Below are 17,497 nucleotides of genomic sequence, written 5' to 3' on the forward strand. Positions count from 1 at the left end.
CATCCCAGAAAGTGTTTCAAAGAAGTCCATTCTGTTTCTGAGTATATAGTGCAAGAGCTTATCACAAATAGGGTAGAGGAAAGCAGAAACTGTGACTGAAGATTGTAACAAGTGATTAAGGTGTCACAGCATTATCAGAGTTAAGGGTCAACATTTTAATAACAAAGAAATGACAAACTTACACCCAAAGGGATTCCAAAGGGGAACAAAAGACTTAAACCTATCACATGGGTCTCACTTTTCAGGACACTGATGGATGTAAAGCCAAGTACATTGTCTCTGATTTAGTTATTTCATTAATAAGAGTGGTATTTTTTCCTCTTCACTGGTAAATATGAGCATAAAAAAATCCAAACAGTAAATTGCATCACACTTGTGTGAAAGAACAACTTGAGATTTATTAAAGCAACACAGAACAAAAGAAATAAAGCTTCAATCAAAACATTAAGCCAAAGTATGCAAGTATGACTGAAAACCTGGAGGTCTGTCAAAAGAAGAAAGTCAAAACTACCTAAGAATCAGAATACCCATTTTACAAGCAAAATATTTAATAGACAATTAAAGCTTTTTCAGCTTCTCTTTCTCTGCAACAATTTGGAGAGAAAATAGTTTTTGTCTCAAGAACCTTCCCAGAAAAGCCACAATGTTTAACACTTCCCTTTCAACAAAATGCAATAAAACAGCAGTCCAGGAACACTGAGAATTTATCACTGCCTGACCCTATATAGAAACAGAACAGACCTAAAGCCATACTGAAATCTATTTTGCTATGTATAGAAATACTCTCATGAGGCTGCTTTCAATTACACCAAGTTAATTTCCAGCACCTCTTTCGAAACCCGAAAGAACTATGGAGCTTCAGGAAACAGCTCTCTAGAGCAACCCCAGTAAAACTGTGTCAAGTTGCTTAGCAGTTCAATGCCTCTCTCCAAAAATCAGCAGAAAGTCAAAAATCAGCTCTTTCTCCAATGCTTCCAGTCAAGCACTCTTGCCACTGGGTTGATGAGGGGTGTGAAAGGTAAGCTTTCTTTTCTCTCCATAGTATTATGTTGTGGAACTTAACTGTCACTTAAAGGCATAGCACTTGTTACCATGACTGCAAATATAAACTTTCCTTGCAGTTACTTAGAAAAAAAAGTTAAGTATTGTCAACAGCTGTAGAATCAAAAACTCTCTCTCTTAAAAATCTGATTTGTGACAATCCAAACACAACAACAACAAAAAGTGAGTGAAACTAAGGAGTGGCCCGGACTTCTGAAGTTTCTGAACTTCCTGATTTCACTTGTACCAAGATCAGATAGAAAACTGTAAGCCTTTGCAGGAAGGAAGGAAACTGATAATCACTAGATCAGTTTCATGCTACTACTCTTCAGCAATGAGCATTAGAAAGGAGTATTAATACTTCTTTTTGCTAAGGGTTTTCCTAAAGCGGAAGAGGAGCTGTAGTAGTCAGACAATCTCAAGTAGAAACCTCCTAACTAATGTCAAGAAACAACCACAGGTCTGCTTGTGGCTAATCAGATACAGCTCACACACGTAGCAAGCTGAGGCAAATTCAAAGATGAGGACCAAGGTGGAAATTAAATGGAGCATGCTATGCTCTAACAACTGACAAACACTCAAAAGTATTTGTTTGTAACGTATCTGGTAAGGCTTCCTCACCACAAACTTCACCAACATGTGTGAGTGAAGAATGGAAGATCACTGTGAGTGAGAAAGTAAGTTTAGAAAGCTTCATTTTTTCAGGAAGCTTAGAGGATTTTCACTGTACTGCTGCAAGTGGCATTTGCAGAAGGAAAAGCAAACAGCAAAGGTACATTCCAGAAATGAAGATAAGAGATTATACTGTATCATATAACATCGTGTTCAGTGTAACAGATTATACTGGAGTTGAGGAAAACTGCCTCTTCACAGCAACAGGTTGCAAATACTCAGAAACAAGGTGACTAGAGCATCTTTGGCTACCAATGTATCTCAAGTTTTCAGACGTTAACAGCACCTCTCCTATGAGGACAGACTGAAGGAGTTGGGGATGTTCAGTCTGCAGAAGAGAAGGCTCCGAGGTGACCTCATTGTGGCCTTCCAGTATCTGAAGGGGGCCTACAGGAAGGCTAGGGAAGGACTTCTCAGGATCTCAGGTAGTGATAGAACTAGGGGGAATGGAATGAAGCTGGAGGTGGGGAGATTCAGGCTGGATGTGAGGAGGAGGTTCTTCACCATGAGAATGGTGAAACCCTGGAATGAGTTGTCCAGGGAGGTGGTCGAGGCCCCGTCCCTGGAGGTGTTTAAGACCAGGCTGGATGAGGCTCTGGCCAGCCTGATCAAGTGTGGGGTGTCCCTGCCCATGGCAGGGGGGTTGGAACTAGATGATCCTTGTGGTCCCTTCCAACCCTGACTGATACTATGATACTATGATTTAGTAATGGGCCAGCTGCAGAAGTGAAGGCTTTGGAAACAGTTGCATGGATTTATTTATTCTTTTAATGTATCTGAGAAGACCTGGAGGAAAAAGAAAGCTTGTGCAGCTCTATTGCATACAACAGTCTGACAGTTTGAAGGAGTCAATCATCCTTGAGTAGGAAAGTTTAAGTGCAAATTTAGAGAATAATACCAAATCACACAAACTATCCTACAAGGACTCAAAAACAGATCCAGGAAAGTTACAGAGGTCAGTGCTCCGTACTTGATCAAATGGTCTAACCGCACAGAAACAAGCTGCATAAATAAGTGCTGTCCCCAGACTTTCTTCCCATTTAGGAAACTCACAGTTTAATACCACTTAGTGCAAAAAGAAAATCTGACTTTGGAAGAAGTGAGATAAGCATCTTATGGCTGCCCAACAAGAGGAGAGAAAATGGAAACAGTACAGTAAAAAAAGACTACAAAGAAAGTAGACAATAAAATTGCACTCAGGATTTATCACAAGAGAGACTGAAGAATGTTGCAAAGGACATGCATCTGAAAACAGAAAAGGCAGTTCAAATATGGGATTTGATGTCACAAACTGACAACAGTAGAAGACAATCCAGAAGGCAAAGATGCAGAACTGAGATGTGCAAATCAAAGGGACAAGCAGACTATATTGAAGGGGAATTGCTGCATAGATACAGAATCTGTGAAACTAAGATTGCAGCACTCTTTAACTATCTCTAATAGTTAACATCTATCGTAATACTTAGTTGGTTTTGGTTCTTGGCTGGTTGGCTGGGAGGGTAGGGTTGTGAGGTTTTTCTCTGTCTGAAAGGATAACAACTTTATCAGAACTTACAGCTGTCAACTACTAAATTGAGACATTTTAACAAGCTCTGGGTTAGTTTATGCCAGTCAAAGACTCATTAAGAATCCCATAAAGAATAAAGATGAGTCATATGGTTTGAAAACAGGCCCTACCAGCACTGTGATCCAATACAGAGGGATCAAAACCATTGTAATTAAAATATCAGGAGTTTTACAGAACATTAAACAGGTCTTCCAGGCATTACCAGTTTCCATGCTGATCAGAATTTCCACCAGATTAAGAATTTACTTTCTGAAAAAGATGCACTGTAAATTTCTGTAGTCTTCCAAGCACCATTATCACAGGCTTCCTGATCAAAGGAAAGCAAAATGAAACAGAACACAAGACAGAAAAACACCATGCTGCTTTCAATTAAGTGTTTCCCTGTTATGGAATATTCCAAAATCTTGAAACACTTTCCTTTATATGAATTGTAACATGGAGAAAATACTGACGTGGGCTTTCTTTGGTTGGTGGGTTGTTTTTTTTACTCCTAACACTGAGGTGATGTCTATTCAGGAGTTGGTTATAAGAAATAATATTCAGATGCAATTTAAAAGATTGAATATTTAGGTTGAGTTCTCCAGGGCAGGAACAGACTTGTTTCTTTTATTTATGTACAGGAAGGCAATTATTTAACATTCAGTATCATCTACAAGCTAGTAAAAAGGTACTTAAAAAAATTAAACTAGACTTCCAACTGAGTTTCAGTAGCTCATAAACAATCCTATATTGAATGTGTGAAGAATTACTCAAAAACTAATTTCCTTACAGATTTTAGCACTATTTTGAGTAAAGATTCATAGTTTAGGGGACTAGAACATCTCTCTTACATGTAAAGACTGAGGGAATTGAGTCTTTTTATTCTGAGAAAGAGAAGACTGAGGGGGGATCTCATAAATGCTTATAAATACTTAATGGGTAAGTGTGAATGTCTGGATGATGGGACCAATCTATTTTTCAGTAGTGCCCAGCAACAAGTCAAGAGCTAAAGGGCACAACCTTGAACACAGGCAGTTCCATCTAAACATGAGGAGGAACTTCTTTTATGTCAAGAGTGGTGGAGCACTGAAATAGTCTGTCCAGAGAGGTGGCAGAAACGCCTCTGGAGTCATTCAAAGCCTGTCTGGACATGTTCCTGTGCAACCTGCTCTAGAGGAACTGGCTCAAGCAGAAGGGTTGGACTAGGTGCTCTCCACAGTCCACTTCAACCCCTATCATTCTGCAGTCCATCACCCCGGACTGGCACAACTGTGTATCTGCACACAGAACAACAGGCTATCATCTTTCTGCTGCTTTTCACCTTCTCTCTTTATAGGGTATGCTTGCAAAAGTGCACTGCTTGCAAACCTTAAAGGCAGTATATAATAGACATGGATTTGTACACCAGTCTGTAATATGAACTGCCAACCAAAGAACACTCCTCTAATTTTGAAGTGTTTTCACTCCTCTTTGTGAGATGCTGAGTAACATAGCTTGACTTCACAAAACATTTAGGGTGCTGCCTGGATGCTAACACCTCTTCTGGGAAAGCTACCAAGGTAAAACTACTGCTAAAGCCCTCATTGTTCATTCTCTCTCAAATAAAATACTCCCAATTTTCCTGGATTCTTTAGCTGCTTTCCTGCAGTACTGTGACATCATAACTAAATCTCAAACAGTCAACTTTAGTTCCCTCAACTTTAGACCCTTTTACCTGGGGGAATTTTTCTTACCAAGGAAGGGAATTTGGCCACCTTCTAGCTCAGAACTGAACTCTAACATCTAAGACTACACAAAATTCAGACTAACTGTTCATACATTATAAATAACAGTTGCCCTCTCTGAAATAAAAAACAACCTAACAGCAGTGGACCCAATTGTAATGTTTTAACCTTATTACTAAAATTATCAAACTTAGTGTTTTAAATAGTATTTCAGGAAAACTAACACCATTTTAATAAGAACCCCTGAAAAAGTTTAAGTGGAAGCCAGGTATTTTACTAGTTATCCCCGCAGAGAACAGCAACTATAGTGCTAAGATGGTCAAACATGAAAATCAAGTCTATTCTTTGGCATTTTTTTGTTCCTGCTGTTTAGAAGTTCTCCTTTTAATGATCTTTTTTTGTTAGCAGATCTGCATGCAATCAAGCTTTTACCCCAAAAAAAACTGTGAAGTGTCATCAACAAAACTGAGCTATGGCTACCCAGATACCAGGGTGCTAAGCCCATCAAGTGATGGCTCAATACTGAATTAAACTTCCACAAGGAAAGACCATTACATACACAACACTGAAAAAGTAGTTTAGACATCATGCCTATGAGGTAGATAGGAAATGCTCCTTCAAAAAAATAAAGTCAAAAAGTCATTTCAATCAGTTTGTTTTTAAAACCCCTCCTTTGAAAGCCCTCTCTGCCAGCCATAGTACCATTGAGCAGATGAAATTCAAGTGACTTCTTTCAATTTCAGTGATGCTAGTCAGTACCTACACAGTCAGCAGTGGCAACAGTTGTTTTGTCTTTTGTCCTAGTTCAAAAAACCAAAACATGCAGTGGAGCTATTCACAGGGTGACAATGGAGAAAGGGTAGAAAGAGAGGAGTACCATAGATGAGGTTTTCCTTCCCAAAGGTTCCAGCTGCTTAAAATAAAGGGTAAAAAGACTCCATATTTGCCCCAAATACACTGGAGAAAGAAAAGAAGTCCCACAGCATTTAAGGATGATCCCAAGATTATGTTCTTGGGAGAATCACAGTTGAATCCACTTTTCCAGGAGCTGGGTTTTTTCCCCAGAAACATAGTAACCCTGGGCTATATTTCTGAGCTTCCTATCCCTTCCTCTCCTGCCCCTCCCAAATTCTGGCTGAACTTCTTTAACAAATGTCTTACTATGCTCTTTAATTCCTACCTTACCTAACTTAGACAATGAAATAGGAGTGTTAGTGAACCTCAAGCTGACTGCCTAATTCTGGTTCTTTGCCCTAACAGTCTGCTTAAAAATGCCCATCACCACAGACTTCACAAATACCTGAGTATGAACTGGCACAACAATTTGCAAGCCTAGATTTATATTGGCAGTTCATGAGCAATGCCATCCTTTAATCAATCTAAAGTATTTAAAGGGGTTCTAAGACTTCCTTAATGCAGTTAACGAAGTTATTTATATTGCTTCCTTCATTGTGGAACCGAGTATCAATAGCAGGGTCAACTGACTGTCAAGTTACAAGCAAGTCAGATATAGCTGGCTTTGTACTAAATACAAAGTTCTCCCAAGTAGTTGAGTAACAATCTGATTGTGGCTATGCAAGGTACAACCTAAAAGCAATACATAAAACATTTTACCTTTTGGGTTGTTTCTTGTTTTGTCTGGCATTTTTTCCATGGAAAAGGCCCAATACTAATAAAGCATAGTCACAACATGAACATTTTCAAGCTACACATTTAGAAAGCTGAATAAAATGTCAGGATTCCGTTTTCCTATTTAAAAGAACTGTCACTCCAAAAATTAATCCACCTGAAAGATGTGGGCTTTATTCTCAGACACACCTGAAACTTTCAAAAGCCCAAACATCCTCTTTCACAGACTTTAGCCATTCAAATTCCAGAGAACAGACCTGAACAGGATGCTATGCAATAGTTACATTCAGCAAAATATTCAATATTGGTAAGGAAATACAGCATTTCATATGGTGATCAAAACAATCTAGCCATATCATGCATCAAGCAGAATATACTGCTTCTAGTCCTGTGCTTAAATCATTCAAGTTATTTAAGCTCCCTTATCAATGATCAAGGGAAACAGCAGTGAAAATATTCCCCAAATACTTGAACTGCTATACTAAAAGATCTCTCTATTCAATATTAAAAGATATTGGTCCCTATCTCTCTTCTATCCTGGTGAAACCACACCCAGAATACCGTGTCCAGTTTTGGGTTCCCCAATTAAAGAGAGACAATGATCTGCTGGACAGAGTCCAACAGAGAGCTGCAAAGATGAGTGCAGTACTTGAACATCTCTCCTATGAATAAAGACAGAAAACTGGGGCTGTTTACTCTGGAGAAGAGAAGGCTGAGAGGGGATCTTATCAACGCCTACAAATATCTGATGGGCAGATGTCAAGATGAAGATGCAAGTCTCTTTTTGGTGCTGCCCAGTGATAGGACAAGGAACAGGTACAAGCTGTAATACAGGAGATTCCACCTCAACACGAGGGGACACTTCTTTATGGTGAGGGTGATGGAGCCCTGGAGCAGGCTGCCCAGAGAGATTGTGGAGTCTCCTCCTTTGGAGACATTCAAAACCCACCCAGATGCATCCCTGTGCAGCCTGCACAATTGACCCTGGTTTGGCAGCAGAGTTGGACTCTATGATCTCTGGAGGTCCCTTCAAATCCCTAACATTCTGTGATTCAAGCCCACACCATTGCATTCAGCACATTAAGGTGTGATTTGTAGCAAACCTATGTTAAACCACTGGGGTCACAATTACCTTAGGCCAATGCCACCTAAGAAACTGAATAGCTTTTATGGGATATAAAAGGATAATCTCCAGGACTACCTCTGAAAGAAGCCCCTCTGAGGGGTTAATACGATGCTACAAAGGCATCAAACAGAGGTAGCATACAACCAAGCTTTCAACCACTGCACACGATCCCAGGGCTTGAGCCAAATGGACAGTGCACAGCGTGTCTCTAGTGGCTCTAACTCTAATGCCAATAATTTACCAGAAAGACCACCAAAGTTTTGGAGAATTAGACTCCTTATTTATTTTCAGAGCTACAAACATTTCTGACATCACATACTAATATTAACTTCTAAACAATAAAAAGAACCTGGGATAAGTTATTGCCCCACCATGACCTCAACCTTTTTCGTATGTAGAACAAGGTCAGTCTTTAGCAGCCTCAGCGAGATAAGCTCTTATGGTGTTTGGAAAAGAAAGAACATGTTTAAGTAATTTATATAACAAAGTGAGCCAACAAAATTCTTACATTTTCCAGGTTTTTCAACCTTTTTTCCTGCTTTAATTAACAGAGGCATGCAAGTAAAACTAGATACTTATTTTCTTACAACACTCCAGTCAGAAAGTTCTATCCAGGCAATCTTTAAGCATAAGCACTTTTCATCTCTTTCGATGTGTATCCATGCCTCTCATCATCCCTTACCCATCACTTCAATCTTTACTCTCCCACCCCTGCAACACTCGTTCCTCTCAGAAGCAGGGGAGTTTGATCGTGACAAGGACATCACACAGTAGCACCTTCCCCATTTCTGCCAATGGTTCTGGCAAAGAACTATCATGTAGGAAGCACAGAAATTGCCAGCCCCCTTTGCCCCACGGTCTTTCTATAGAGAATGCACAGGTATAAACAAGCTTAGGAAAACAGAAAACATGCAAGCCAGAAGAAGGAAAGGATGGAAGACAGGGAAATGTATCACTGAATGAATTGGCTGCTAATCGACAAAGTGTTATTTTTCTCTGGATTAGAAGTTCACAAGTGATACTGCCTGGGGCACACAGGGAGAACAGGATTGGGAGGAAAAAGGAGGGGGCAAGAAGTCAAGAGCAAATTGGTTTCAAGAATTCACATATTTGCTCAAATTACAACAAGTTGCTCATAGGAACAGAGTTTTTGGTCACCATTACATGTAACTAAACTGAAGTCTTCAGTTTCATACTCAACTACCATAAGGACTTACAACATTTTAGGATACAATTTTCTTCAACAAAACTCAGCTAAATATGGAGGGAAAGCAAACTAATTCTTTTACTAGCAGGAGGGGGAAAAAAGGAAAGAAAAACAAAACCCAGGGCAATATGACAGATTTACACATGTGTACAGTAGGAGCATACCTGCAATTAAAAAAGGCGTTTCCTTCTGCAACAATGCCAGGTAATTATTGATTCAACACACAGGTACAAGAAAGGCCTTAATTTTAAGATCTTCGTTGTTACACTAATTTCTTCTTAGAAACATGCATTATGTCACCTAAAACTGATATGTAATTTTCCTGTAGTAGCCTGACTACACCTTAACAATTCTGTATGTCTTTCTGACATATGAAAATGAGGGAAACAAGGAGGTAGAAGCAGACCATGGAATAGTTTGGCACTAAAATGTGCATTTCTGCCTCATTTGTTACCCCAGAAATACCAGAATTACTAAAGTCTCCTTTTCTGGATTGACAGAATGTAATCCCATCTCCTTTAAGACATGAATTAACCCCCCAATTTAGATGTTATTAATCTCACTCTCTTAAGTCAGATGCCCTAGGACATGAATATTCTGAAGTTCCTGAGACATACCCACCATTAACCATTTTTCCTTAAACTATTCAATCTTCTTTCCTCCCCATTGTTAAATTAACAGTTTAACCATATAAAGACAGAATTCTACCACAGAAACAATGAAAAAATATACTTTAAGAGTCTCCTCTTCGATGAACAGGACCTGTTCTCCTTTGTTGATTACAAAGTAAGCTTGCATATTCAAATTGGTTTCTAAACTATACTTCTTTTTATGTCCCAATAAAAATCGTTTATTAAACTGATTTAAATAAGCCTAAGGCCTGCACACAAACTTCAGAGTTTGAATGCTATACCAGTTATTCCACCTGTGGCAGAAGACCACCAGTAGGCTGTAAGACATGAAACAGACCATGTAAGTGCCTCTCAGTTCCTGACACCTATTCAATCATTTGGAATGACAGCAGTAAAATGATGATTTGATAATGGAGGAACTATGTTTTCCTTCAGCTAAGAATCAACTAATTTCATACTCTCCTTGCTAAATAGTAAACCATGACTGAGTATGGTCTTCTGGGTGGTTTTTTGTTTGTTTTATTGCAGAAAATGCTGGGGTGTTCTTGACTTCAGTAATTTAGAAACACTGTTTGATAAGCTTCAGCTGAGGAAAAGACACCAGAAGCACCATCACACAAGCAAAGAGAGTCAAAAGAAATTAACAGAGTCTAGCGGAGAAGACGGGTTGCACTAATTATGGTTTGGGTGACTCCTATGGAATTCTTTGCCTCCTGTCCCACAGCAGAGCTTGATATGAACCAGAATAGAGGATCTCCCAAGAAAATCAAAATTCTCTATCTAAAACTAAGACTGTTCAATAGAATCTCCCTGTGCTATTTACCTTTTCCTAGAAAACACTACTCATCGGAAAAACTTGCTAAGTCAACTCTGACAGAAATAGCACATCAACATTACTTCTCGCATTATGTAATGGCCTCATCATCTTATACTCTGCCTGATAGACTATTTTAGAACTGGCTATACCAAAACATCCAGAACTATATATTACTTGACTCGCTAGACGGTCAGGTTTTATCTTGAATTACCTACTGTCAGCACAACAATACATTCACCTCTTTCTTCACTCTGATCCTGTAGAGGCACAAAAGAAATGTTACTCCAAACTGTGAAAAAGAAGTATCTTTTCCTTTAATAGAAGAAATATTCTAGTGAAGGTTGAAACAAGGTCTATTCCTTCATTAAAAGTGAATTCTTGCAGTGAAAACATCCAGGGGGTAGTGACAGTAAAATGAACAGCAACTTAAACATTAAGCAGAACTATTTTATTTATCAGCTGTTAATATTAGCTTGGTTTTCAGACTACAAGGCACCTAAGATCAGGTGTTATCAGAACCAGCACGCTGATACAGCTACAGCAGAAACTCTCCTGGCATTGTTACTGCTCATGTGAGCAAATGAACCCCTTTACTGGTAGAGATAACATCCAGCATACCTTATTTCCCCAGAATCTGCATTTACACATTAGACCATATAAAAATTAAAAATGTCACAAAGTAATAACACAATTATGCCACCAAAAGATGCTAGCACAGCTTTAGTCACAACAGAGTGGAGGGAAAAAAAAAAAGTAAGAAAATTGAAGGTAATGGTACATGACATTTTGGTTCATTACAGGTCACTACCATGCACAGGCCACCATAGTTAAATAACATTTCCTTTCCTTTTATGCATGCTAGCAAATGTCATCAGGCAAGTCTCTGGGTACAGAATTTTCACAGAAGACCCAACTAATGGCAACGTGAGCACAACTGCTCCATGGAAGTTGATCACTGTTCATTTATATATTCACAGCAGTTAGTGTTATGACCTTGGCATGCTTTCCCATCATAACGTTTTTCCTTTGAAGTCTCCATTTCATCAATACTTTTTTTTCTTCTTGAGTTTTCTTTGCTCATACTCTTAATGTACTCCAAGAGCATGTGAAGGCAATCAGTAAACCAAATGCTTAGTCCCAAACTGAAGCCAAATTTTTATGCATGTCAAAAATCATTTGTCCAAGTGTTCATCTATGAAGTATTACAAGTATACACAGAAAGACAGCCCGAGCATCTTTTCTGCTACTACTCTATTTTCTGAAAGACAGACTGCAGTCCCCTGCTGAAAAATTAAACACAACCCATTATTCAGCTCTCAGGCCCTGTGAGATTTAGTGTGAAATATGATCAAACCAGCTGGCTTTGCTTTTAACGGGTTAAGAACGAAAAAGTTTAACCCACTTAAAATTCTCCAGTTGTAAAAACTAAAATACTGCCAGGGTCTTCCTGCAACCAGAGTACTGGCTGATTTAGGCAAAAAGAAATGTTTATTAAAAAAGGGCGTTGATTTCTTGGCAGCAGTGAAAAGCAGGAGACACCCCTAGTGTCGACGTAAAATACTACAGTACTCCATACTGTATCTCTGGGTTAATTTCACGGCAGCAGAAGGGAAATGGAAATCGTCATGATTGAAAAAACAGCACGGCTCCAAAAAACGCACCTGGGCATACCGCATACCTTCTTCCTAGAGTCTCCCAAACCACATGCCTATCATATTTGAAGTGTCAGCTTTCTACACTCGGCCCAATTAAAGTATACATTATCTACCCTGTCTCCCTGCCATGGGCTACGTGCATTAGAGCTTTCCGGTCTGCACATGAAGAGAAAAACGCTGCTGCTGCACCAAGGGCGGGGAGGGGAACCCTATTGAGACTGCTGAACAACACCCACAAGACATCGCTACCAAAATGCCGGGCTTGCTCAAGGCGCTGCTGATGCATCTGGAAAACAGATGAAGCGCAGGCCGGGGAACGCGAACCCCCGGACTGAGACGGGGCGGGGGGTAGGGGGCGGGAGAGCGAGTCTGCAAGCGGGAGTGAGAAGGGGTGCCGAAGAGTGAGGCGGGAGGGGGAAAAGGGAAGGGCCGAGCCCGATGAGCGCTGCCGGGCCGCGGGGGGTTGGAGGAGGCGAAGCGAGGGAGTAGGCGGGGAGGCAGTGGGGCGCACGGGGGCGAGGCGGCCGCCGTGGGCGGCCAAAGGGAAGCGGGGAGACGTGCCTGCCCCAGGGGAGAGGCGCGGGATGGCCACAGCGGCGGCCCGGAGGGAAGAAGGGAGGGAGAGAGGGGAGAAGCCCAGCGAGGTGCTCGCCCGCAGGAGGACGTGGACAGCTCGGGGGCGGGAGGCGGAGAAGACGGGTCAGAGGCAGGGCAGCGGCAGCAGCAACGAGGCGGAGCGGCGGTTGGGCCAGGCCGCGGGGGTGGGGGGCGAGGCAATGGCCCCAACGGCCCGGCCCGGTCTGGAATTTTCCGGAGGGGCGGGAGCGGGGGGCTCTGCGGGGAGGAGAAAGCGAGGGAGGGTCCTCACCATGGCGGCGAGTGGGCGTCAGGCGTCTCCGCCGCAGCTGAATCTACCGAGCCCTGTCTTCGCTACGTGCGTGTTCAGCGTCGCCGCCGCCGGGCCCGCCGCTGCCACTGGCTTCGTTTCCCCTCACTGCGGCAGTGGCTGGCGCTGACCCGCAACAGCGCGTAGGGAGCAAGGGGAGGGGGCGCGAGCAGCGCTGAGGCTCGGCAGCGGGGGCGGAGCCTCCCACATCCGGGCACCGCCGCGCAGAGAACCGCCCCCCGTGAGGGCGGGGCTTAGCCCTTACGTCAGGTAGCGAGGCGGGAGGAGTGCAAAATGGCGGTGGTGTGAGGGCGTGCGGGGTTTGTGAGAGAGAGCTGGGGGTGAACATTGTGAGCTAAAAGGTATCTGTGCTGTTAGGTGGGCTTTTTTGTTTTGTTTTCAAACGGCCTTGGATGCTCAGTGTTGCTAGAAGATAGGCTTCTGCCCAGAAGGTTCCCTTAGGTGCTCTGAGGGCTGTCACAGCTGTTGGCTGTCCTTATTCTGCCATGCAGAGGCTGTTCCCTCTCAGCCACCTTTTTAAGCTGTGCTGGTGGGGCCCTTGCTCTTTTAGCTCCTTTCCCTGTTCCATGTGAATCCCTATTCCTGGTTCAAAGTCCCAGAGGTGTGCTGAGTGGCATCATTTAATACTAGACTTGGTCATTAGATAATGGTTAGTCTCAGTGATGTTAAAGCCCTTTTCCAAGTGAAGTGATTTTGTGATTGTGTATGATACTCTGCTTTCTGAAAAATTAAAGTTAAAAAAAAAAAGTCCAGGCAGGGAGAAAGCTCATTACAGGTAGACCTTTGGAAGTGAGCCTCTGAGTGGTGCATGCTCTCCTTAGGTTCTGGCTGTCTTTTTAGCTTCCTATTGCATGAGGCTGCCCAGGCTGCAGGGTAGCCTGTACCTAACAGATTTTAAGGTGCTGTGTGTCAGTAGTGTTAACAGTGAAACACACAAAACTAAAAGGGTTGTGCCGTTATGAAATAATTCTTAAAAGAGTTTACAAGTATGTTTTTTCCTTTCATGGTGATAGCTAATGCTTTGTAGCCTGGATAGTTAACAGAATACAGTTGAATGCAAACTAAGATGAAAGATGTCTTAGTAATGCCTTTGAGGCAAGACTTAGGGCAAGGCAGCTGCTTGCATAAGTAAAGCTGACCCCCAGGGAGTGATCTCTCTATATTGTAAAGTAGGCCAGATGACATCTTTAAAAAAACTCTGTGAAGGGTAAAGTAAAATCCTGAGTAAAGATGGGTTGATTTCATGTTCCCTTTGCTGTTCTTGCCCTTCTCTCTGTGCTCATTCCACTAAACGTGTTTATATTGGAGCACCATGATACAGCACATAACACTGTGACAAATTAAGTGATGATGTGAAAATAATCATTGCCTATGAAGTATTGTTGCGTTGATGCTGCCAAAGGGAAGATTCAGTGCCATGATGATGTTTTCAAGCATTTGCTATTTGGCTCACAATAGCTAGATGCTGTGCCAGAGAAATGCAAATCAGGCTTGCCAAGTTAAAGGTGAATGGCAGCCTCATTTGTGGGGGAAGGGAAGACTGGGTTATTACTTCAAAGTCAGGTTAATTTTTAAGGCCCATAGCTGAGCATGAGCTGTTCAGTTTAAAATGGTAATTTCCCTTTAGCTTCTTCTGGGAGCAGAACTGCCTTATCACTGCTACCCAGCTTGTGGGAGTTTCAGGTGTTCTAAGGCTAGCAACAGTTACCTCAGGAGTTCTGGAGAAACTTGTAATCTTAAATGCTGATACACTGATGCGAAGAGGAGTGGGGAAAATCTCCTCTACAGAAGCTTGCTCAGGAAACTGGATAAAAGATGACTGCGAAGCTCAGAACAGATTAGAACTTCTCATCTAAAAGACTGAAGCAAAGCCTAGCACTAAATGTGCACTTCTGGGAAATCGTTAATGACTGACAAAGATTCTGTATGGAAACTGATATTGAGCATGCCTTCATATCTGTAAAAAGGAGTGAGCTTGACCAGGAAGAACAAAGGGTGGAACAGAGAGATTACACAGAAAAGTTCAGCAAAAGTAAGTAAATTGAGAACATGGTGATGAGTGCAACTAAGCAGCGGTGAGCAGAAGGTTATCTGCACCAGAGGAAAGCAAAATAAACACCAGTGCATAACTGCAAGCTTTGAGCAAATGGCATATCAAAAATGGGGCCTGTGCATAGTGAGAGGTTATATGTAGTAAAATTAGCTGCTCCAGTGAGGAAGTCTCCTGCCTGCCTGTATGAACACATACAGGTCTGTCACTGTAGCCTTATGTAGCAGATACAAATCTGGAGCAAAATCAGCTAAATGAAAGGGAATATGACTAGAATTTCTATTGCATAATGTAAGGCAACCAAAATAAACAGAAATGAGAAATGCAACACCTTAATGATTTTCAAATAGAGACAGCCAAGAACTTATGAAAATACACTTTTTGTGTTGCAGTGCAGTTATGTCACTGCAAGTAGTATTGGGCCTCTACATGCAGTACAAAAAGGAGCTAATTTGGTTTGAATTCCTTTTCCTGTTGGGTGAATGTGTCAAATTTGCTTTGCTTTTATATCTGACTTCCTAAAGAAGTTAAAAATGCAAGATGTGTGTTGTCAGTGTGTAGATAAGTGTCTGTAGAAAGCCATGAGTTGTTGAACACTTTGCATTATCTGTATTTCTGAAGAATGTCTTTGCAGATTCTAATGTTTTTTAAGAGTGAGTTTCAACCATGCTGTGTTTCCCCAGTTTCTGCCTGTAAGTGAAGCTCCTCTGCAACATAATTACAGCCATTCCTACTAGGATAGATATGTGTTTTCATGGAATTGGAAGCTGGTTTTGCTACAGATTGCTAAACAGGTATGTAAACTGTACCTCCTTGGGTTCTTCAGTGTTACTAACGGCAATGAGGTGGCTTGCATAATGCTTGACCTGATGTCTGGAAAAAATACTGTTCTGCTTATGTGTCTGGACTTTGCTGCAGTTCTTTTTGTAGCATGTTTCTTTTAAAGTGCTAATTGTGATGCCTTATCTGTCTCTGAGTGGTTCTTAATACGGCACATATCTTTGATCCCCTGAGCATATCCTTCTTTGTCTTGCCTTGTGCTAGCCTTCATATAGACATCCCTTGCTCACAAGCGTGGCTGGATGCAGTTTGTCTGGAGCATTTCCCTCTCTGTAAACCCAGAGTGAAGGCTGCCACCTAATTAAATAATCTTCTGCCTTGACCCTTAACAGACTGTAAGCAGCTTTTCCCAGCAAAGCAGGTAGACTCTTGGGACAGTGCAGCAAAGCTTGGAAATACATGATTTTGAAGTACATGTGTGTTACAGGCTCCAGTCATCTTCTGTAAAAATAAACTCTTCTTTAGTGCTCCAGAAGGAAAATGGGAAAGCTGTGGTTTATGAACTGGCTTTGAGGGAAAGCTTTCAGCTACAGTGGGTGGGAAAAGCTGTATTTATCAGCAAAGGCGGAAGCCTTTTTAGATAAAAATGAAAACTCTCATCATGTTTGAATTACCCTGTTAGTGCAGATCCTGAACTCTAATGTCTGTAAAACTGAGGCACCATATTTATCCCATCTCCTTTCATTTGTAATAACAGATGGAATAATAAGCAAATCTATATATACAATACTGACTGGAACTGACAAATGATTGGAAGGATAAAGTGCCTCTCATTGTATCTCTCTTACACCTACATCTGTCTTTTCAGCTGAAAGCTATCAAAGGGAGTCTGCCCTTATTTTCTTGCATATTTGTGAAGGCATGTATGAATTGCCAAAACTTGGTAGGAGAGGGAGATGATATTTTTCAGATACAGTAAGGCACATCTGAAAAAGCTGATCAAATGAAAAGATTAGAGATGCAGGGGAGCACTGCTCTCTCTACTTGGAAAATGAAGTACAGTAGACTCCTAAGGCCATAAGAAAGGCATTGTGAAGCTGTAGGTTAGTAGGATGATTTTTGGTTACCAGTTGGCTCCTTTTGCATCACTGCAGGTTGCTGGGTTTCAAATTGCTGGAGCAAGTGCAGATGTGTAAGTTGTCTCTAACATATGTGCATTTACCAACACAGTGCTTGTAAATGCTTCTGATCTGGGGATCTTGCTGCCCAATGTGGTGTGAATTAAATGTCCTGAGAGCAGGATTATTTTCTTTTGAGTAGCCTTTTCAGCTCTTGATGGTAATTAACAGCTCCCAAGGACTTGAAACCACAGACTGAAAATTACAGCATAAAACCTATTATTTTTCTTCACTGGCTTATAAAAAGTGGTCTTCTGATTTCCTAGACTGACTTACTGCCAATTCTAGCTAGGATAAACTGGAGATAAAAATGCTTTCTGTGTCTTTCTGACCCATTGCCTGTAATTGTATCACTGTATGGGCTAGCTTTCTGCAGAGCCAATACATGGAAACACATTGCAAGAAAGATGGAGACTGAAAGGTTACATTTTTCTTGGAACTCTGCAGTTTGCATAATCATTTCATGTAGTGATCTTATTTGCCTAGCAGCTGATAAGATTTTTTTGAAGGCACCCAGCTGTAGCTAGGGTTGG

The 17,497-nt window shown here is 41.4% G+C and overlaps 1 protein-coding gene across 1 annotated transcript in view; it reads right to left on the reverse strand.

Annotated features, from left to right (window-relative positions):
• Positions 1 to 13,149, reverse strand: part of PPP3R1 (protein phosphatase 3 regulatory subunit B, alpha) — a 42,994-nt gene extending 29,845 nt beyond the window's left edge. The window contains exon 1 of the mRNA XM_068153082.1: positions 12,918 to 13,149. Coding sequence (XP_068009183.1) covers positions 12,918 to 12,920 — 3 coding nt within the window. The 5' untranslated portion in view covers positions 12,921 to 13,149. The remainder of the gene's footprint in view (positions 1 to 12,917) is intronic.
• Between the last annotated feature and the right edge of the window lie 4,348 nt (positions 13,150 to 17,497).

Source organism: Melanerpes formicivorus, unplaced genomic scaffold (assembly GCF_026170545.1).
Source record: "Melanerpes formicivorus ecotype bairdi unplaced genomic scaffold, bMelFor1.0.p_v2 SCAF_25, whole genome shotgun sequence".
NCBI classification, from domain to species: Eukaryota; Metazoa; Chordata; class Aves; order Piciformes; family Picidae; genus Melanerpes; species Melanerpes formicivorus.